General features: G+C 56.7%; 2 protein-coding genes across 4 annotated transcripts in view; one reads left to right on the top strand and one right to left on the bottom strand.

Annotated features, from left to right (window-relative positions):
• The window catches only part of LOC109554476 (m7GpppX diphosphatase), a 152916-nt gene that overhangs the window by 116933 nt on the left and 13737 nt on the right, over positions 1-22246 (top strand). The window contains exon 16 of the mRNA XM_070782710.1: positions 21632-21785. Within this exon, the coding sequence (XP_070638811.1) occupies positions 21632-21785 (154 nt within the window). The remainder of the gene's footprint in view (positions 1-21631; positions 21786-22246) is intronic.
• The window catches only part of KIRREL3 (kirre like nephrin family adhesion molecule 3), a 604013-nt gene that overhangs the window by 17918 nt on the left and 563849 nt on the right, over positions 1-22246 (bottom strand). For all 3 annotated transcript variants that reach the window (XM_070782709.1, XM_070782708.1, XM_070782707.1), the window contains exons 6-10: positions 16698-16848; positions 11274-11379; positions 6094-6242; positions 4530-4657; positions 3091-3217 (exon numbers count right to left, since the gene is read on the bottom strand). In XM_070782709.1, coding sequence (XP_070638810.1) covers positions 3091-3217; positions 4530-4657; positions 6094-6242; positions 11274-11379; positions 16698-16848 — 661 coding nt within the window. The remainder of the gene's footprint in view (positions 1-3090; positions 3218-4529; positions 4658-6093; positions 6243-11273; positions 11380-16697; positions 16849-22246) is intronic.

Raw genomic sequence — 22246 nt, forward strand, 5'->3', positions numbered from 1 at the left:
TGTCTGCCTCCATGTACATACCAGCCAGCCCAGGTGGGACCATGGCTCCAAAGCTGACCTCAACGTTATCAAATCTGGCCCAGGTGTGCATGGGTGTACGGGTCATGATCATGGATGTCCCCGGGGACACTTGGCTCATTTACCGCATCAGACAGCCCGGAAGATCCACCAGGAATCTGGCAGTGCTTCCTGTCCATTTCTGCCTGTTTGTTAACCCAAGTCGTTCCTTCATTATGCCCATCTGGGAATGAGACTGGGAGGGAGGAGACTCGGGCTCCTGGCTGGGCTGGGTGGCTGAGGCGAAGGGTGAGGGGGCAGAAACCCCTGTGCCCTCTTCTCAATCCCTGGGGTAAAGTTTGGGGCTTAGGAGGCAGGAAAGAGAACTAAAGCAAGGGACCTGGAGGATGGGCAGATTTATGATGGGAACAAGACAAAAATTGCTGCAAACGTATTTGCTGTATATTAGCCACCTGAATTAAAGCAGATTTGCATCTCCACGAGCAGCTCTCAGCCAAGGGGAGAAACGTCGTGGGAATCGCCGAGGTGACTCCTATTGCGTTTAGGCTGGGAAATGGCTTGGTGCTGGGTGTGGGGGGGACCCTCATGATAAGGGCTCCTACCCTCAGGGGTTTCTCTCTTAGATCCCTTAGCTCCAAGAAGCCTTTGGCTTTTGAAAGGCAGGCGTGCTGCTGGGAGGAAAGTGATGATCCCATAAAACCTCTTTGCCTTCACTTCCCAGGAACTAGGATTTCCCTGGTGGGGGTGGGGTGGGGTGTCTCAGCTGTTCTAAAAGTGACCAGGGAAGACCCTGATGCTGGGAAAGATTGAGGGCAGGAGGAGAAGGAGGTGACAGAGGATGAGATGGTTGGATGGCATCACTGACTCAACGGACACGAGTTTGAACAAACACCAGGAGATGGTGAAGGACAGGGAAGCCTGGCTGCTTCAGTCCATGGGGTTGCAAAGAGTCAGACATGACTGAGCGACTGAACAACAACAAAATACATACACATATAAGGGCTCCTTATACGAGAACAGAAATCCGGGTGAGGGCAGACAGGGTTAGGGGAATCAGAATGCAGCAGAGGTATGCTTTCCATCCCGTTTCTGCAAATCCCAGGTTTGAGCCCAATCAGTCGAGATCTAGGCAAGTTTATTCCCCAGAGGGCGACAGCCAGCAGTAATCCCCCGGCCTGGCTGCGTTTGGACGAGAACCTCATCTCGTTTGGGGTTTGTCGGTAGTGTGGGGCCCTTGGGTCCAGGCCCTGCCCAAAGGTCTTCACCATCCCTCCACCTGTTCTCCAGACACAAGTACAGATAAGTTCATTCCCAAGTCTACTCCAGTGTGGGCTGGCAGGGTCCTCTCTGCAGGCCAGTCCGTTCATCCCCCTGCCTCCTTGCTTCACTTTGGTCTCTTGGGTGTTTCCCTTCCTGGCGGCCAAGGGGAGCCTGTGCCAAAGGATTGGAGGCAGAGGAGGGGGTTGGAACGAAGTACACTGGAGGGTACAGATCACACCCTGGAGACTCCAGGGCCCAGGCTGGGGTGTCCCATCCAAGAGGAGTGTCCTCTGAAGTGTGTGTTCCCACCTCGAGAAACCGCTTTGATGCCCGTTGGAAAGTGCTTGAAAGCCTGAAGTGACACACATTTCAGTCCCTCCTCTATCGACCGTGCTTCTCCCAGACACGAGGATGCTCCTTGAAAAGCTTCAGGCTTGTGGGACCACATGTGAGTCTGAAGGGCCCCAGCCGGACTGGTCACAGGGCCGTCGGAGCGGGCCAGCACGACTCCCTGCGCCCTCCCAGACGGGGCAGTGGGGAGGCCACTGATTTCACCAGGGCCTGATGCCGGAGGAGCCGAGTGTCAGACACCAGAGCCGGCAGGAAAAGGCTGCAGCCCGTGTTGCCATGGATATACGGAGGCACGATCAGATGCTGTTATTTTTAGCCCTGCAGCACCAATTTATTGGTGGCATCCTGGGGACACGTAGGAAAGGCAGGAAGGCTCCCGAGACCGGGTTCTGCCCGGGACAGACAGTTCTGGGGTCTGAGTGGATTCACCCTCCCTCTGGGGGTGGGGAGGAGGGAGAAGAAAGAGATGGAGCAGGCTGGCTAATGGGGCCAGCAGTGGACAGGGCAGGGGCAGGGTGTGGTGAGGACGTGCCAAGCTGGTTTCGGTCTCTAGCAAAGGGAGGCCAGATGAGGCTGTCAGTGGGCAGCTTCCTGGGTCGAGATGAAGCCACTCGGGCTGACTTCGGGGTCTTGGCTCAGCCCCTCGCCTGGGCCCCGGTCTGCAGCAGCCCTACAGAGTTGGGTCGGTGGTTCGGTTCTTGCCGGGGCTCACCCCGAAATGAAACCCAGCAGAGGGAAGTTGACTGGAAACGCGGGGTCGGGGTGCCCTTAGCGTCCTCACCCCCTCAGACCAGCCGAGCTGGCTGCCGAGCGCACAGGACGGCAGGAACACGGAACCCCTGTGCTGCCGCTCCAGCCTCCTTGGGTGTGACCTGAGCTAGGTTCCCGCTTCTCTGTGACCTTCTACATCCCAAGATCCAGGCCTTGTGCCCTCAACATCTCACGTGACAGCTCCCTGGCAACTCACACTGTTCTCTCCTGCTATGCTGTGACCTTATTATATATAATAAGACCAGTTCCCTGCCCTCAGGGGACCCCTTGAACTTGGCCCTGTGGGGATGGTGGTGGGTCTTCCCGGTTGACCAGTTCTAACGCAAAGGAAAGAGGTAGGCCAGGAGTCGCGGAGATGCCCTCTAAAATTCCCCACCAGGGCTAAGGTCAAGGTCAAAGGATGGATGTGGGATCTATGTTGGCTGCCCAGTGATCCTCTCACCTTTTTACCTGGTCAGGAAAAAATCCATCAGCCATCACTCTTAGGGCTGAGATCTTGTGGAAGCAGCACACAGGAGGGAGGTGACCAGGAAACCACCCGGGTCCCTCCTCACGTCAGGGCTGGGCTCTGATGTGGATGTGAAGAGGTGGATGGAACGCTACAGACCCAGAGCAGAAACCAACCCCTCGGAGCAATGCCTGGGACCCTCTTGGCCCCCCACCCGCTCCCTGGCATGAGTGGGGTCTTACCATTGACAGTCAGGGTCACCTCTCGCTCCCCAGCCCCCACCCGGGGCACCACGGCTCGGCACACGTATTTCCCCGCGTCCTCCTGGCGAACGGCTTTGAGCGTCAGGGTCTTCTCATTGCTCAGGACCTGGGAGATGTGGAGAGGGTCAGACACCGAGAGTAGGGGCTGGGCTCTGTCTCTGAACCAGAAGGGCTGAGAGGCGGGGTGTGGGGCCAGGTCTGCAGCGTGTCAGTGAACAACCCCGGGGTAGGGTAGGGGGCAGAATGTCTTATTACACAGCGTCCTATGGGGGGAGCCCCAGCACAGAGGACCCTGTGAAGTTGAAGACGCTGCAGCCCTAAGCGGTGGGTTCAGGGGGTAGGCTGGAGTGAGAGAGAAGGACTATCCTGAAGCTGAGCTTCTGTGAGGGTCCTGGATCTGTCTGTCCTGAGTCATTTCAGTGTCCCTTTGGGATGAGGTTTGGGGCTTCCCTGGTGGCTCAGGCGGTAAAGAATCCGCCTGCAATACGGGAAACCTGGGTTTGATCCCTGAGTCGGGAAGCTCCCCTGGAGGAGAAAATGGCAACCCACTCCAGTCTTCCTGCCTGGAGAATCCCACGGGCAGAGGAACCTGGCAGGGCTACAGTCCGTGGGGTCACAAAGAGTTGGACACGACTGAGAGACTAACACTGACTTTTGGAGGGATGAGAAGGAAATAGGCTTTGGCATTCAACGTCTGAGTTGAGATCCTGGCTTCTGAGGTGCCTGCTCGTGTGGCTTTGGGCCCTAGTTCTCTTCTCTGAGGCCCTTTCCTTATCCCTATAACGGAGCAGTGACACTCGGAGGACAGTGTAGTGTCCAGCAGGCAGTAGGGGACACGGAGGCCACTTTCCCCCCGGCTTCCCTGTCTGAGGCTCTCACTGTCCTCCTGGGAGGAGGGAGGTCTGAAACTCTTGGTACTTGAGTCTCTCAGTCATGTCCGGCTCTTGTGACTCCATGGACTGTAACCCACCAGGCTCCCCTGTCCATGGGGTTTTCCAGGCAAGAACACTGGAGTGGGTTGCCATTTCCTCCTCTAAAGAACACACACACTTTAAAAGAGGAAAAAGCAGGGAGAAGGCCAGGTTTAACTGCAAAGCTGAAGGTCATGACTATTAGGGGAGAGCTGAAAAACCTCTCTAGGGACTTTTCACCCCCAGCGTCTTGGTGACCACCTGCTTTTCTCATAAGGTTCACGACAGGGCAAAACTGTACTGGCTGAATGTGTTTAGGCCTAAGGGGGGTAGGTGTGGGTACCTGGGGCTCCCTCTCTCCTTTCTGGGGCTCCTCTTCCTGTAGTTTACACGGGAGACTCTCATCTCTAGTGTGTGAGTGAGAGGGGCCCCGGGAGGCAGTTTCCCCCCGGGCCTGAGGTCACCCCACCCCTGCCAGGCTCTCTGTGATCCCAGCTGTGGACTCACCACGCCTGAGCCCCGCTTCATCCAGACGATGGTCAGGGATGGGTTGCCTGTCCAGGCGCAGCTGAAGACGGCGTCCGAGCCCAGGTCTACGAGCAGGGACTGGGGCTCTGTGGTCATCCTGGGCCCAACTGCCATGGGAGGAGGGGGGAGCCGGGGCTGTGGTGGTGGGGTGTGGGACGCTCCTGTCCGCCCCTCCTCTCCCCCACTGTGCTTGCCCCGTCCATCCACGCTGGCCCATTCCCTTACAGGTCAGGCCTCTACCTGTCTGGGCCTGGCCTGGGAGCTAAGCAGGAGGGCCCCTCTCCTCCAGCCCAGCCTCCCTGGGGCCCACCGTGGAAGTAGGCAGCTCCAGGCCCAGAAAAAGCTGCTCTGGCCCCATTTCTGCCTGGATTTGCCCCCCAGCGCTCTCCCATCCCCTTCCCTTTGTCCTGATTCCAGGAAGCCCCACCCTGGCCCCAGGGTGTGGACGGAGGGGCCTGCCTCCCACCCCAGAATCTCTGTCTGCCTTCAAGTCAACTGCCCACCTCCTTCAGGCCTCAGCAGGTGACCTGGAGCCAAGTTCCCCGTGCATCGAGCCCAGCTCCTGGGCCACCGCAGGGCCACTGCAGGGCTGGGAGATAAGCAGTGGGGGACACCAGGCCTCTTGCACGGTGTCACCCCACCCCCCATTATCCTCTATTCCGGCCCTGCCCCACCTCCTTTTCAACACTGAAGGGGAGGCCTTCAGGTCCTTTCCCCACGGAGGCCTTCAGGTCCTTTCCCCGCGCGTATCCAGTTAGTGGAGGCTCGTCCCCCCTGCCCCTCCCCCGCCCTACCCAGAAGCCCCTGCAGACGGAGTCTGGGTCCCCAGAGCAGGTGCAGCAGTGGGATTTCAGGGGCAGTGACAGGAGGGTGTGCAGAGAGCTGCCTTCAGGGAGCAGGTGTGAAACCGGGGTCAGGAGGCCCACAAGAGTCCCCTGATGCAAACAGGGAGTCATCGCGCTTCCTGCTGAGGCCGGTGGGGGTGAGGGGGTCAGAAATAAAGTTTGTTAGAGTGCTTCTGAATCTGTACACGGTCAACGTGGTGAACACAGCCGAGGGCTGGCTCCCTCGAGGGTCCCTGCCTGGCCAGCGGCAAGGAGGGGCCACCCTTGATGGGAGGCTGACCCATCTTGGTCCTCATTCTGCTCCTCATCTGCTGTGTGACTTCGGGCCTCCGTCCCCTCATCTGGGTGCTAGGAATAAGAATTCTAGCCTCCCTAGATGATTTTTTTTTTTTAAAGATTTTTTTTTTGGCCATGCTGCACGGTTTGTAGGATCTTAGTTCCCCAACCAGAGATGGAGCCTTTGCCCTCTGCAGTGAAAGCAGTCCTAACCACTGGACGCCAGGGAGGTCCCCTCCCTGGGAGATTATGAGGGTCAAGATAAACACGAGACAGTACATGGGGACGTTTTCTGTAAAGGGCATGGATTCCGAGCTTGGGAGGCATTCTTATGTTGTGTACAACGAGCCCACGATGGTTCCTCCAGCTGAGAGTGGAGACCAGCCCGAGCCCATAAGCCAGGGAAGGCCCGAGCCACTCACAGTAGACGTCGACCGTGCGGCTGATGTTGGTGCTGCCCAGGGCGTTGGTCACCTCGCAGGAGACGGGCTCTGAGAAGTACGTGTAGTCCACGGTGGTCCGGTACACCTCCCCCGAGGCTTCCTTGATGATCTGGCCCCGCTTGGCCCACCTGCAACACAGGCATAGGGGCTTGTGCGGACCTCCCGCCCAGGGTCTGGGCGGGGGGGATGCGTCCCACCCACTGGAAGATGAGGCCTGGCGAGGGGCAGGGGAGGGTAGGCCCCCGAGGGGTCCCTTGGGGGAGCCTCCACAGCGGGGTTACTTCTGGGGCTCGGGAAGGGGTCGGTGGTGGGGTGATGGGCTCTGGGCTGTGGGTCACCAGGCAGCCAGAAGCACTTGACTGATGGGTTGTTCTGGAGGGAGGTGGGTTGGCTCTTCAATGGGTCTGCCCACGTGGCTGGCCAGGCAATGGCTAACCCAACTGCCAGACCCTGGGCAGCTCGGCTCCTGCTCTGAGCTCGCTGGGGGTCTAGTCCTGGACCACATTGGAAAAGGAGGCCAAGCCCGTGACTGAAGAGGCCAAGGTCTAGTGGTGTGTGCCCATTCATGCGTGTACACCTGCACACACATATGTACACACACGCACGGGCATCAGGAAGCTTGATTTCCAGACAAGACAAGACGCTGATGGAGCGGTGATAGGCGTGGTCTCGATTGCCCACCCTCCTGCTCGGGCAGCTCTCCCAGTTTCCCCGTCCTGACTCCTGTCCCCAGAGTGGGTCCCATCATAGTGCCCCTCTCTCCCAAAAGCCCTTCAGCCCTCTCCTACTTACTCATGTTCCTCCACACCCTCTGTCTCCCATCCTGGCTCTGCCCCTTGGGGACCTGGGCTGTCTCAGCACTGCTTTTATGGGACCAGCAGTTGGGTTGGTGGGGGTGATGGGAAGACAGCTATGCTGACTTCTTTAATTGGCCAGTTGACTGATGGGTATCTTGGGTCTGGCCCTGGGGCGGTGATCACTGTCCCGGTGCAGCAGACAGCCTGCTGTCTGTATGGCAGAGCACCCCAGGGGTGCGTGTGCCCATGTGTGTGAGGTTGGGGGCTCTCCTCACAGCTGCGCAAGGAGAGAGAATCAGAGCTTTCCCTGGTTTACTCTTATTATGGTTAAAACTTTTAAAAAACACACAAATTCTCAACTGGTACTTCCTACTGCAGTTCAGGCCTGTTTTGGGGTACGTGTCTTTTAAAATTTGTTTTGTTTTTGGCCACTGTGCGGCACATGGGATCTTAGTTCCCTGACCAGGGAGCTAACCCGTGCTCCCTGAAGTGGAGGCACAGAGTCTTAACCACTGGACCACCAGGAAGTCCCTGGAGTGCATGTCTTTGCCAGGGCTGGGGGGGGGGGCATTATCCTGCGGCTACCACGACTCCAGGTAGCCACATTCTCAGGGCCCCCTTTCCTGGGGTCACAGAGGCCTGGGCCCTGCCCTTCCCTCCAGCTGCTCCTGCTTAGCCAGTCCATCCAGCTCGGGAGGTGGCCGTCTCCCAGTATCGCACAGAGCACCAGGCTGGCACTGTGCAGTTATTATCTTGAATTAGTATCAGATCGTTATTAAGAAGACAATTAATAATAACAATTACAGTTTAACAACAGAGCAAACCATAGTTCCCCGAGAGCTGAAGGAGCTTCCCAACAACCCATTATGAGTTATTCATGAATCATTTCCATCTCTAACTTTAATTTAATGACCACACTTAACAGTCAGGCACAGCTCCCACCTGAGGCGGACGAGTTCAGTCCGGGACACGGTGGTGGATCGGCGTCCAGCCCCTGCTCCACCCACCCTGCAGCCGTGAGGGGGCAGGTGGTGGGATGCTACAAGGAGGGGGCAGCCGGCTGGGCCAGGAGGAGGCAGGTGAGACCCTCCTGCCCCTGGTTGCCCACAGCCCCAGGCAGCAGGCTCTGCTGGCCAGTCCTCTTCCATTATTGGGGGTTCCTGGGGGAAGAGGGGGCTTTCTCCCCACCCGTCTGAGGTCCCTCACAGTGTAAGCAGGGTGAAAACTCCCTACTGGGGCCCCCAGGAACTCAGAACGGCTGGGGCTATCTCTGGCCTGGAACTCAGCACTCCTGGCCACACCGGGCTCCTCTTCCTCCAACCAGTCTGGCTTCCCCTCTCAGATTCAAAGACGGGAGACTGAAGAGACGCTGGAGGGCTGTGTAGATGCTGCTCCCAGCTCCCCAGGGCCGATCCCCACCTTAGAAATGGGGGGGGCACTGAGAGGAACTCAGCCGCTGTGGGGCTGGGTCTCTGGGGGTCACCCCACGAGTCCCCAGCTCACCTCTCACTCAGCCACTCTTTTTCTTCCCTGTCTTTATTCCCCTTCTGTACCCAAAAAACCCACAAAAAACCCTAAAACAACAAAAACCCTCGGAGGGATCCCTTTCAGAAGCTCAACCCACTCACTGAAGCAGCAGGTCACATGACCAGGGTGAGCCAGAGAACAAGTCCCCGCCTCTCCCAGCTCCCCTCCCGTCTCCTCCCCTCTCTGTCCCACCTCCCGGTCTCATCTCCCCCGCCCTCCCCTCCGCTCCCATCTCCTCTCTTCTCTAGTTTCTCAGCTCTGCCTCCTCCTCCTCTTTCCTCCAGTCCCTTCACCCTCCCACCACCCACCTGCCCCACACCCCTCCCAACCACTGTGTTCACCGCCTCGCCCAGCCCCTCGGAACAAGAGTCAGATTAAGCTTTTACCAATCAATGTGTAATTTGGCCTGAGCAGATGTAAGAGGATTAATTATTTATATCACACAATCAGGAGGCTGGAGTGTCACTGCCAACAGGCTGTCCTCCACAGCCCCGCCTTTCACACTGGCTGGCAGACCCCCGCCCTGTTCCCTGCGTGGTGGGGCGGGGGCCCTGACACCTCAGAGGGGCGCAGAGAGGCAGGCGGAGACGTGCTTCAGGTATGCTTGCCCCAGGTGGCCAGTCCAGCCAAGTGATGGCTGAGTCCAGTTGGACGGGCTCCCACATCCACCCGGGGCCCCTTGCTGGGTGCTGGGATGGACCAGGGCGCATCTCTGATTTCCGAGATCACAAACCTCTTGTGTGAAACAGGAGGAAGCAATCAAGACAAGGCGGAAGTTAAAAAACAAAGATCCCTTAGTCCCGTCCAGGGCAGCTGGGAAAAATCCATGTACTCAAGTGCTGAGATTGCTCAAGGCCTTTCCTCTTGGATCCCAACACCGCATTTAGAAGGACCATCTGCCTGCTGGGGGAGCCCTCTCAGAGGCCAAGGGGCTGAGCCACAGGGGTGGGCATAGACACCGGCGTCCTCTCACCACCCCCTTCCTCCTGGCCCGCCGGGACTCCCTGACATGTCCCCGGAGGCCGGAAGGGCTCCCCGAAAGCCTCTGGAGCCCTTGAGGGTGCCTGATCCGCTCTGAAGCATTTTGGGGCCTCCGGCGAGCTGGAGGGCCAGGAGGGAAGGATGCAAGTAGGATTAGGCGCACGCCTGTCAAACCTGCAGGGGCCCGGCCTATGTCTCTGGCTCCTCCTCTGTGCCTGACGGTTGACCAGGCTCTGAGCTGTAGGGAAGGATGGAGACAGAGGGAAACCACAGGGACCCAGAACCTGTGGAGACCTGCAGGTCCTGGCTCATTAACCTTGTAGTTTAAAAACTAAACATAACTTTGTATAGAGAAGTCACAAGACCGATCCAGGAAACTGCCATACTCCCTTCACCTAGACTCACCAAACGTGGTCAATATCTTGCCACATTTGCTTCTCGATGATCTCTTCAAATGTAGACTTATCCCTTATTACTGTCATGATATGAGAATGAATATGGGTGGGTCTGCTTGGGTAGCATGTCAGCGGGAGAGAAGGGGTGCCCAGGGAAGCTGGCATGAGAGATCTCTTCTGGGCATGCGACAGCTGGTGTGTAGGGCCTGTGAGCAGAATAGCAGAGAGAAGCCCGCCTGTGGATGGAGCCCAGGCCTCGGAGGTGCAGGCTGGAAGCCCAGAGAAAAATACAGAAATCTCCTGCCGCATCTTTGTCATTGTCCCAGCCAAGCCAGACCTGCCGCCCGGACCCACAGGGCCGCGGGACTCCAGGGAGCCTGGAGGTCATCTAATCTTTCTCCTGCCTCTAGCCTGATGAATGGTTAAACCCAGAGGACACATGGTTTTCATCCTATTTAAAAATATCCTCAAGGATAAAGGCTCTGTGCTTTCCCTGGGTTTCAGGTTCCAGCATTAATTATCTGCACTGCAGGGAGCATTGCCTGTGTCTAGCCTGAACCTGTGGCTGCTTCTTTGACCTGTTTCCTCAGGTTCTGCCCTCTGGGGTCACGCTGCCTTTCTTTGGCTCTGTCCTCCACTCCCACCGACGGGTTTGTTTCCAAGTCTGGGACCATCAGCATCCCTGGCACTGGGTGATGCTGGGGCTTCCTAACCATCCCAGCGGTGGGGGGGTGGGGGCGCACCATCAGGTCTGGGCTGGGGGAAGAAGCCGGGCAGAGTGAGGGCCGTGGCGGGGAGTGTCTGAGTGTGCCCTGGAGCACCTCTGAGGCCACTGGCATCTGGAAGTCTCATGCAGTGGTGATGCCCAGGTGTCAGAGGTGCTGCTCTGTGTGTTTATAGAGTCCGCGAGCCCACATTCTGGAGCGCTGAGGGCCTGCCACACGAGCTCCATGCTGACAGCTGTAAGTGACAGCAGCTCCCGCCTTCAACAGGGAAGGACAGGCTTGTGAAAAACAGTGAGACGTTCATTAGTGCAGCAAGCAACAGCTGCAGGGGGCGTGGGGATGATGAATCTGGGTGCCCGATGGTCAGGGCTGGCGATCCCAGCAACCCCACCCTACCAGGGGACCGGTTTGGTGAGCACAGGACTAGAATCTGGATCTGACTGACCGTGATGGCTTGTTTTAGCTTTTTCTCCTGAGTCTCCTTCCTTTCAGAAATAAGGGGTACAGAAGCTGTGCAAACAGAAGGAGTGACATCTTCTGTCTCAGAGGAAGGGAGTGTGTGTTCATGAGGAAAAGGCAAGGTCCACCTGGCCGGGGAGGGGTGAACGGGTGTGCTGGAGAAGGGTCCCGGACACCCACAACGGACCAAGCACCGTGCTGGACGCCTGGACCACAGCTGACAGCCCTGCGACAGGCAGGGGTGTCCAGGGGACCCCCCCAGCAGGGCCTCTCACCTGTACTGGGTGACCGCGGGGTTGGCCTTGGCAGAGCAGTGGAACGTGACCACGTTGTCCTCCAACACTGGCTGCGGCTCCACCGACAGGTTGACCAGTGGGGGGTCTGCGGAGAGAAGAGGTGCCTTTGCAGACTGCGGTGCTGTGTGCACCGTGGTTTGGGGGAACATGAGGGTAAAGGCCAGCGATTCCACCCCCAGGGTCTCTCAGAGCAGCCACTATCCTGGTGGTCCCCAGAAAACTGGGGGCCTCGGCAGGGGGTTCCCTCCGTCCCTGGAAGTGCCCGAATCAGGGCGTCCTGGCAGTGGGCTCAGGACTCCTGCTATGGATTCAAGTTATTGTTGTTCAGTCACTAAGTTGTATCCATCCAACTCTTTGCGACCCCATGGACTTCGGCATGCCAGGCTTCCCTGTCCTCCACTATCTCCCGGAGTTTGCTCAAATTCATGTCCACTGAGTCGGTGATGCCACCCAACCATCTCGTACTCTGTTGCCCCCTTCTCCTCCTGCCCTCAATCTTTCCCAGCATCAGGAATGGATTCAAGGCTGGTGTTTAAATGAACAGCCACCCCGGAAGCAGGGCTGTCTGGGCCCCAGAGGGTGCTTGCTGCCTACATGCCAGCTTTGGGTGAACAAACCACTGCAGGAAAGAGAGGTGTGAAAAGGGCGTGGGGGGCGCACGAGGAGGATGTGGATACTAAGTCCCTTTAAATACGAACTTTTCTGTCTTTGAAATGTCTGTCTTGCGTCTCTTTGTGTAAAGGTTCTTTGTGTAAAGGTGCATCTGTTACCTTGGCACTTACAGCCTTCCCCGAGCCTAACCATCTCTGCTGAGTACTGACGGATGTCACTCAGCCCTCAGTTCCCTAGGCAGGGCTCATCTTTGTCACTCAACACGATGAAGCCCGGCTCTCAAGTGTGAAATGATCAGAGGTGGAGGAAACAGAAAGTCAGAGAGGTAGAGAGAGACGGGGAGACAGAGACACAGAGAGGTCATGCAGAAGGGAAGTGGGGGAGGAAGCGGGGCAGAGAGATGCCTATGTAGGAGAGATGTGAAGATGAGGGAGGGAAGGAGAAGGAGAGAGACCGAGAGGGAGAGAGAGAGAGAGAGAGAGAGAGGGAGGGAGGGAGGAAGAAAGTGCAGAGGCAGAAACACAGAGAAGCAAAGAGCAGACACGGATAGGCTCAGAGAGACTCACGTGTTCAGAGAGATACAAAATCAGACAAAAATTTTAGACTTAAGGCCAAAAGACCAAGGGGGACTGAACAGATGGAGACAGAAAATGATAAGGTGCTGGGGAAAAAGCCAAAGACAATAATGAGACGTAGAGGAAAGAGACAAGATGACAGAGAGTTGGAAACAGAGGAGACGGTATCCACAGCAGAGATCAGAGGTGGGGAATCAGCCTGGAAAGAGACCCCAAGGCGGCCTGGCCCTCCTGAGCTCGGGGGAGGCCAGTTCAGGACCTGCTCTGAAAGCTGGGCATCCTTGTGCTCCGGGGTAGGCGCCCAGGCCTTAGCACCCCGGGCATGGTCCAAGTTCCAGGGGAGCGGAGATGATAGTCCTGGAGGTCTGGCTGGAGCTCAGCTGTAGGCTGAGTGAAGAGGGCAGCTTGGTCCCTGAGTCCTAGTAAGGCCCTGGGGCCGCATCTTCTGCCAGACCTCATCTATAGGCACAGCTCTATGCTGGGAGGGCAGGAGGACTTGCTGGGGGTTCACCCCATTTTCAGAAAAAGAAGTAAGAAAGCTGATTTCTCAGAGACCATCTGGAAAATGCTGACCTGCTCTGGGTCCACATGAAGGGCACCACTGGTGGAGCAAGACTCCAGCTACCTGGGCCAGCTCCTAGTTGAGATGACAGAGGGCTCCCTGAGTCCCTCGAGAGTCAACTGTGCAGCCGCCCCAGCTGCAGACGGAGCCTCACCCAACCCGGAGTTGGGATTGCTTGGCAGCGTGCTCTCCCTGTGCCTTGCTGGTGTTCAAGCTGCCTGCTGGGGTGCCGGGCTTGGGGGGAGATGACCCACAGGGCTGCACTGGGGTGTGCAGACAGCTTGTTAAGATGCAGGAGAGAATGCTGGTTCCCGACAGCAGCAGGTGGTCGGCCAAGCTGGAGCTGTTCTCCCCGCATCCGTTCTGGATAGGACCACAATTCTGGGAACGTCTCCTATGACTTGCTTGCCTTTTCCTGGAGAGTTAATTATGGGGAAGTGTTGGCTACTTCAGTGACCTCAAAGTTGGTTTTTATTAATTTATTTTTAAATAGGAATTATTTCAAAAAGTTTGTATTTATTTGGCTGTGCTGGGTCTTCGCTGCTGCGTGGGCTTTTGTCTAGTTGCAGCGAGCGGGGACTTCTCTCTAGTTGCAGCGCGCAGGCTTCTCACTGTGGTGGCTCCTCTTCCTGTGGAGCACGGGCTCTGGGTGCGCGGGTTTCCGTAGTTGGGACACATGGGTTTGATAGTTGTGGCTCCTGGGCTCTAGAGCGCAGGCTCAGTGGTTGTGGTGCAAAGGCTCAGCTGCTCTGTAGCACATGGGATCTTCCCGGAGCAAGGACTTTGAACCCATATCTCCCGCCTTAGCAGGCAGATTCTTTACCACTGAGCTACCAGGGAAGCTCTCTACATTGGTTTTTAAAGCGTGACTCCAGCAGACCCAAAGATGCGTGGCCAGGACTTGCCTTGAGAGCTCTGCCTCCATCTCCCAAGACAGCTACACCCCCAGAACCCTGCAGCCTCCTCCTGGCTCCTCCCCATCACCTGAGTGGGTTGTCTGCTGGCCCACCCAGCTGAGAACCACCAGTTTTCAAGGCTAGTTCAACAGCCTCTAGAAACCAGTCACAGAACGTGCAGGGCAGCTCCAGGAGGCCTGTCCCCACCTGGCTGTCCTTTATAAAGTGGTGAGACTTCCAAGGACAGAGAGATGAAACACACGCCTGCTGGAGGACCCTTCCGGCTGTCTGCTCCCCTCCCCTGCTCCCCTCCTCTACCACCGAGCTGCCCTTCTCAGTTATCCTGTGGGCACCTGTCTCCTGAAGCTTCCCCATCTCTTTGTAGCATCCTCGGTACCCAGGAAAACAGGCTCTCCCCACACCCCGGGAACCTTCCACACTGGCCAGTCTCATCTGAGCCTCCACCCCAGGCCCAGAGGTGCCCACACCCCTCTCTCCACACTTCTCCTCTGCATGTGCAGGATATGAATTTTCAGAAGTCCACCAGGCTCCGAAGGTATAAATAGTTTATGTCATATCCGACTATTAAACATGATTTTAATCCCATTTGTGATGTCGGTTGCATAACTTGCAGGGGGGCAGCTTTGATGTAGCTGGCGGAACTGAGATCGCACTGAACAGATGTTACAGCTGAGAGTCTGTTAGAGTTTCCATCAGCAGCCTGCCTCCGCATGCGTGTATGTGTGTGTGTGTGCACGCGCATGCACATTCAGGGGAAGTATTACATCCAGGAAGGGATGAGAAAGGAGAGAAACTCCATGACTCAGTGATTTTATAGCACATCCATTTGAAGCTTGGCAGCTGGATGCAGAGTCCAGATGCAGCGAGACTTTGGGGGTGTTAGCTTTCTCTCCCATTACTCAATCTGGGGGCTTTGTCTTCCGTTGGGTAACATCTAAAGACCAAGGGAAACAAACAACAAATGTGTTTTTGCTGAGTTTGGATACTTCTTGGTTGACTGAGAAAATGAGCAGGTTTGCAAAGGCAGCTCTGATCCAGCCTGTGGTGTCCACAGTAAACAGCTGGACGCTTATTGAATGAACAAAGGGATGCGTGGGGGTGGGAGGGTGGAGCGCAGGAGGGAGCGGGCAGAGAGAGCCTGCTCTTTTGCTCAGCAGGCGTGTGTAGACACCTTGCGGAGGGGGCAGGAGTGGATGCAGACCTCCCCTCCCTGTGGGGTCTGGGAGCACCGGGGAGGGGCAGCTGCACCCCCATGACAAGTGCTGGGTGCTGTGCTGGGGTCGCTGCCTGAATGCTTTAACTGAATCCTTCCAGCCAGTGTATGTACGAGCCAAGCACCTCCACATACAGATGAGGAAACCGAGGCACAGAGAGGTGAAATAACCAGCCCAGCATCACTCAGTAAGTGGCAGAGCCAGAATTCCAACCAGGAAGGATGCTGTGGCTTTAACCACGACTCCGGACTGCCTCGGACGGGGCCCATCTAGGAAACTGGGCACCTGGATTCTCGGCTTCACTTTGACCTCATTCTTGCTGCTTCTCTCTTGGGGCGGCTGAGACGTCCCTGGAAAGAAAGTCAGCGAGGCCCAGAGACCTGGCAAGGCCGGCACCCTCCTCCGGGGCAGACTGTTGTCTGTGCGCCCTGGTAAATCCATCATGGTATTAGCGCGTGTTCAGGGGAACGTGTTTTAATAGTCGGTGGGCTGTTGTCATGATGATGACTTTCTTGTTGACAGAGGTTCTGCTTTGTGATGCAGAAACATACCTCCCCCCAAGGCTCTCCTGCCAGGCCCCAAGCGCCGACCCGGTGGTTTCTTCTGTGGGGGTTCTGTGGCTGGCACAGGCCTCCTGACCAGCTGGGTGGGGGTGGGGGGAGAGGACAGAGGGGCTGCATAGTGGCCACGACAGGCAGCCTGGTACAGGAGGCTTGGATGTCTATGGCTCTCTCCCTCATTCCTCCCAGATTTGGCTTGTGTCTGGAGAGACCTCTGATTCATGGTCAATCCCAGGGCAAGAAGAGACCTTGGATGTCACTCAGTCAAATGAGACTAGGAACCAGCGTCCCCAGGGTGACATGACCAGCTCAGGCCCACACAGCTCATGGGTGGTAGAGCCTTTCTGGGCTGTAGACTACCCCATCCCCCCCAACATCTTGCTTTCTTTCCATACTTGGGCCTGCAGCTTGATGCCATATCTGCTACAGGTAAGAAGCAGGTGGGTGTGGACAGTGGGGCCTAGACTGGGGCAGGGGAGGGAGACACTCCTCCCAGGGTGACCTTGGACTTACACAACCTTTAAAGCGAGAGCCTCCCTCCCATCACCCTGGTTCTTGGTCCAGAGCCCTGGAGATCCTGGCTCTCATTGGATGGGGAATGGAAGAGCCCTCTGCTTGGTGTGGATGGAGGTGGAGGGGGTTTTAATAGCTGGTGAAGAAGGTGAATGCAAAACCAAGGATCGAACCTGTGCCTCCTGTAGTGGAAGTGGAGTCTTAACCACTGGACTGCCAGGGAACCCCCAGTGATGTTTATAAGGGGATTGTCACCCTCACCTGTGACGGTAAGAAGGACAAAACGGTCCTTGGGTGCCAGACAAACCCTCTAGCCCCTAGGATTGGCGGATCCAGGTCCTGCCTCCAGCCGTCCTGCAGGGGTCTGGCCCCGGCCTGGCTACCTCCACCCACCTGTGCTCCGGGCAGGAGTGCCGGGTGGTCCCTGCCCCCAGCCAGGTCAGTACTCACGCTGGATGTCGATGGTGACTGAGGTCTCCTTCCCTCCGGGGATGGCTTTGTTGGTGGCTCGGCATACGATGCTCTGCCCGTTCTCCACATCGCCGGGGGAAATGAAGAGGGTGCTCACAATGCTCTCACGCTTGCCATCTCGGAGAAGGGTCTATGGGTCGGGTGGGGAGAAAGAAGGCCCCAGGTCACTCATCACTGGGACAGCTGGGCAGGTGGGGCAGGACACGCGCCAGCCTCGGAGAGGAGAAAGGAGCTCTGTGGATAGAGGTAGGTCAGCTCAGGACACCCGGGGGCACCCATCTCCATGCAGAGCCACAGGTCACCCTTGGCTCCCTGGCCTGGCTGAGCGCCAGGCTTCAGGAAGAAAAAGGAACTGGAAAGTGACTTGCCCACCCAGACACAAAAGAAACCAGCTTGGGCCCAGTGGAAACCAGGCTGCCGGTGCTATGTAGAAATGAACTTGTAACTATTCTACCTCTGGTCTGGGGGTGTCTCTGTGTCTGTAGGGAGTGCTGAGATGGGGATAACAGTCAGGTGCTGTGGCCCTGGGAATGATGCTGGCTGCAGAAGGGTGCACAGCTTGGGGAGTGGGGGTAAAGGCAGGGCTAGGGTGGAGATGCGTGAAGAATCAGCGCACACTGACCATTTCATTACTTTACCTGTATAAACTCTCTCAACTTTTCAATCATTTCACTACCAGACCTCATTGGAGCTCAGACTAAGCCACAGACATGACAGGTGCCATCGTCTTTCATTTAGCAGTTGAGAAAACAGGTGTGATCAAGAGAGGCTATGGAACTTGATTAAACTCACTTTGAGTTGGTGGTGGCGATGTAAGTAACAGGATCCTGGAGTGTATTGAAGAGCAACCACCCAAATTCATGTCCACCCTGAACCTCAGAATGTGAAATTATTTGGAAACAGGGCCTTCACAATTTAGTTAAGTAATTAGTCATTAGTTAAGGATCTTGAGACAAGATCACCCTGGATGTAGCGTGGGCTTTAAATCCAATGATGAGTGTCCTTGTAAAAAAGAAGAAAAGACAAGGAGACACAAGGAAGGAGGCTGTAGGAAGGAGGAGGCAGAAACTGGAATGATGCTGCCACAAGCTCAGTAAAGCCAGGAGCCCCTAGGAACTAGAAGAGGCTAGAAGATTCTCCCTGGGGCCTTTGGAAGAAGCACAACTCTGCCCACGCCTTGACTTCAGCATTTTTGCCTTTACAAGAGTGAGCCAATAGATTTTGGTTGTCTGAAGAACCAAGTTGTAGTACTTGGTTACAGCAGCCCTAGAGACTAACGCAGGCCTAAAGGTCCCCTGTCTTCCTCTTGACCACGTGCTGATTCCTCATGGCAGCTGTTCTCCTTCATTGCAGGTACCCACTCCCCCAGCTGAGACTGCATCCAGCTACTGCCCCATCAGTTTGGTACCCTGCACCCTTGACTCCCTGGTGGCCCACAAAGGTGGGTGCCCACTGGGGAGGTGCAGTGGGCAGGAGGGCCGTTTTGGTTTGGGGTGGGGGCTGGACTTGCTCAGTACACTCCAGGAAGGAACTTGATCTTATTTTCCGCATTATTGGAGCTGAGGAAGAGATGGATAGACTCTATTTCCTCAAAACCTCCCTGAAAATAACCACAACATCGTCTCTGATCCTTGCAGGACCCTGGAAGGAAGGGAGCCTTGTCTCCCAAATAACTGGAGAGAAAACTGAGTTTGGAGTGAGTCAGGAACTTGCTGGGCAGGGCAGGGATTTGCATAGGAAAATGGTGAGCTCTGAGCCACGACCTCCCCACTGCAGCTTCCTGGGGACCTGTAAGCCAGCAGGGTGGTGTGATCCCCTCTTTGAGACGGCAACAGTTAGTGGATTAAGTAGCCTCCCTTTAGTAGAGACATGTAGGCAGCTGAGGGCTTCCCTAGTGGCTCAGCTGGTAAAGAATCCGCCTGCAATGCAGGAGACCCTGGTTTGATAAGATCTTCTGGAGAAGGGATAGGCTACCCACTCCAGTATTCTTGGGCTTCCCTGGTGGCTCAGATGGTAAAGAATCTGTCTGCAATGCGGGAGACCTCATCCCTGGGTTGGGAAGATCCTCCCGTGGAGGGCATGGCAACCCACTCTAGTATTCTTGCCTGGAGAATCCCATGAACAGAGGAGGCTGGTGGGCTATAGTCCACGGGGTGACAAAGAGTCGGACATGACTGAGCGACTAAGCACTGGCTACCACAGGCAGCTGGACCCCGACTCTGGGTCCTCAGTTCCGTGGCCTGCACTAGAACAGGCTCGGAGCCTCCATCTAGGATACAGCATCCCGCTGTAGACAAAGCCAGACTCAGATGTGGAGACACCACAGGGCAGGGCAGCAGTCCCGCGACTTTTCTCCTCTGGTCGTGGAAACCGCCAGGGCCCAGGCCTGCTCTCATCCATCTTCCTTCCTGGGACGTGGGGTGGTGGTCTCAGCCCTGCTGCAGAGCGATCTGGGAGAGAGGCTGGAGGAGGGTGTCACGGTCAGTCCCAGAAGCCCGAGGGCTGAGTGTCTGGAGCTCAGCCTCAGGGCCGGGGTGCTAATCTGGAGGCTGGCCCCAGGGGTGGGGTCAGAGTGGGCGTGGCGTCAACCGGCCCAGCCGGAACCTCTCCACTGCACCATAGTAACCGGCGGGCTCCTGGCTCTTCAGCAGACCTCACGCGTCTATAAATAGCCAAGCGATAATAAGCACAATTTGCTGGATGAAAATAAGACCGCGGGGTTGGGGTAGGAGAGGTGGGGAGGAAGATGCTTTTGTTCTTTCCCGCTTTTCTTTTCTTTACTTTCCGTTGTGCTAACAGGGACATTTACATAAATTTCAGTCTGCCGGGGTACCCTCGGATTGATCTGCTTATGGGGTGCTGGGGAGCAGGGCCATCTGGGTGCCAGTAGGAGGGGAGTCAAGGGCGAGTTCCTAATTAGGCCCCTGACTGCTGCCCGCTCCCCGCACCCAGGGTGCTCCTCTCCCGGAAGGATGATTAATGACATATTTACTGTGTCCGGGCGTGTGCTTTTCTGGGAAATAAAAATTCTGGCTCAAGTTGTTTGTTCCACCTAATTAGAGATGGGGAGATGTGTTTATTAAACCAGGGGAGGGCACAGCGCCCGCTCCCCAGGGGAGGGCCCCTCCTAGCTCCGGTGGGGGGTGGTCCGTAAAGCCTTCATGGTAGCGGGGAGCCAAGCTTGGGGCAAAGAAGGGGCCTGGGTCTTCTCACCCTGATTTTTCCTCCCTCCCTTGTTACTTCCGCATCTCCTTGCCTCTGCTTTCTATTTTCTTTTCCTTCATGCCTGGCTTGTCAACCTCCCCCATTCTCACATGCAAATGAAGCCCTGGGACCTCCCGGGTCCAGGCCAGGTAGACACTCTTTGATTTGCTGATTCTTGTCACAGCCCCTCTTTGCCTGTCCTCCTGCCCCTTCTCCTGCTTCCCTCTCCTGAACTTGGCTCTGGGGACACACAGGGCCCCAACACCCCCACCTCCTGCTTGTGAAACTGTCATTAGCTCACCCTCAGCCAGAGGGTAAGTGGGTTATTAGTGGTGAGTCGCTCATTTCTGGGGCCACCACCTGCAAGGCCTGGGGCAGTGCTCCCTGCAGCTTGGTGGGCACTAGTGTGATCCTGATGGCCTCTCCTGTGGGTCCCACCTGTGTCTGCAGATATGGACCAGGAGTGGGCGTATATACCTCACCTGCTCAGGGGTGAACACGCCAGGGCAGGGGTCTTCCTGAGTGTGCGTCCCCTGGCCACTGACCCACTAGCATCCATAGAGCCTTCCCCACTGTCCCAGTGGCTTAGGGCTCATCTCTGGACCCTGCCTATCCCGTGCTGCTTCCTTCTCTGCACCCCCGTCACCAATGGCAGGCACTTGGCATTCAATCAGCAGTGGTAGTTGGCGGTGGCGAGGGGCAGGTGAGAAGCCTTGGGCTTTCCGGGGGAGGAAGACTGCACCCTGTGTAAGGTTGTCCAGTGTGGGCCGCTGCCCCCAAGGCTTCAGCTGGGCAGTGGAGAGCCAGGCCGAGCTCTCCAAGGCCAGCGGTGACCACTGGTGAGGGAGGAAGGAGATTTGGAGGGTACGTAGCGGGTGCCCCCAGCTTGGTGCTAAATCTGGGATGTTCATTGATATGCAAACAACCTGGAAAGGGCTTGCGGGCCTGATTGCCTGGCAACAAGGCCTCCTCTCCTCCTTCCTCACTCACCTCACTCACCACCTGCTGTGTCCCTTAATTTTTCTTTTCTTATTTTTTTTTTTATCATCTCTCTTTGCTTCCCCTTTTAAGGCTGCCTGGGGAATCCCTGGGGCCTGTTATCACTAAGGGCTGTCAGAGAAGGTGGCGATTTGGGCCGTGCTTTGCGTCCCCAGACCCTGTGTCCTCACGGACTGACCCCTAGTTTTGTGTCCTGGGGGCAGGAGGGATGCTCCTCACAAAGGCCAAGATGAGAGGCAGCTGGACATTGGGTGGAGGCTCCAGGTGCCTGAGATGAACAGATGGGATGCTACGGGGACCGGTGGGGACAGAGTGCAGAGCTGAGCCACAGGGAGGGCTCTGAGAGGTGCTGTGCCAGAGAACTCGTACGTAGCTTGGGCTCTAATAAGTCTTGTGGTCCTGGTGGTGGTGGGTGGGCACCCCTGGGGCAGGCAGCAGTCTCAAGTTGGAAGTAGCAGAAGTGCAGGGCTGGAAGGTCAGGGGCTTCAAGGCAGACACGTACACGACTGTGGACATCCAAGGTCAAGCGACCCTCCCCCTGTCCACCGTTTCAGGGTTAAGGCCTCCTCCTTCCACCTGGCTGCGGCTGCTGGGGAGCAGCAGATGGAGCAGGAACCTGGCTCCCAGGGAAGGTTTTCCTCTGGTCTCAGCACAAGCTGGCTTCCTTCCTCTTCCACAGCCTGTCCTGCCTCCCCGGGTCTGCCTTCCAGATGACCGCCATGTGGCCTCCATTCTGGTGCCAGTCCCAGCGAAGACGGCCTGAGGCTGGGTGTCCAGGAAGAGAGGACTTGGAGAGATGGCTTTTCATCAGTTCCCATGCTTCTGCAGCCAGAAACCCGCTGGGAGCCGCGAGCGCTCACCCAGGTACCTGGGCCACGAGGGCTCTGGCCGCCCTGGTTCAGGGAGAGGCACCCCAGCCTGTGCTGGGTGGGGGGTGGGGGCTGGCGGAGCACCCTTCCCCTGCAGGTCACACGGTGGAGCAGCAAAACAAAACCTGGCCTTCTGAGCAACCTCTGTGGGGGGAGAGCAGGGTTGGGGAGACAGGGCTCTGGGAGGAAGGAGCCAAGGATGCTAGCGAATGTTTACAAAGCCCTTACTTTCAATGCACTATTCTCTTTTTTTATTTTTGGCTGTGCTGGGTCTTCATTGCTGTGCATGGGGCTTTCTCTAGTTGCAGCGAACAGGGCTGTGCTCTGTTGTGGTGTTCAAATGCATTATTCTTCTTAAGTCTCGCAGCAATTGTAACAGGTGTCCATATTACATGGACACCTGTTACGTCATAATACCTATTATCATCATCCCATTTTGCAGATGGGGAAATTGAG

The sequence above is a fragment of the Bos indicus genome, chromosome 29 (genome assembly GCF_029378745.1).
Source record: "Bos indicus isolate NIAB-ARS_2022 breed Sahiwal x Tharparkar chromosome 29, NIAB-ARS_B.indTharparkar_mat_pri_1.0, whole genome shotgun sequence".
Taxonomy (NCBI): Eukaryota; Metazoa; Chordata; class Mammalia; order Artiodactyla; family Bovidae; genus Bos; species Bos indicus.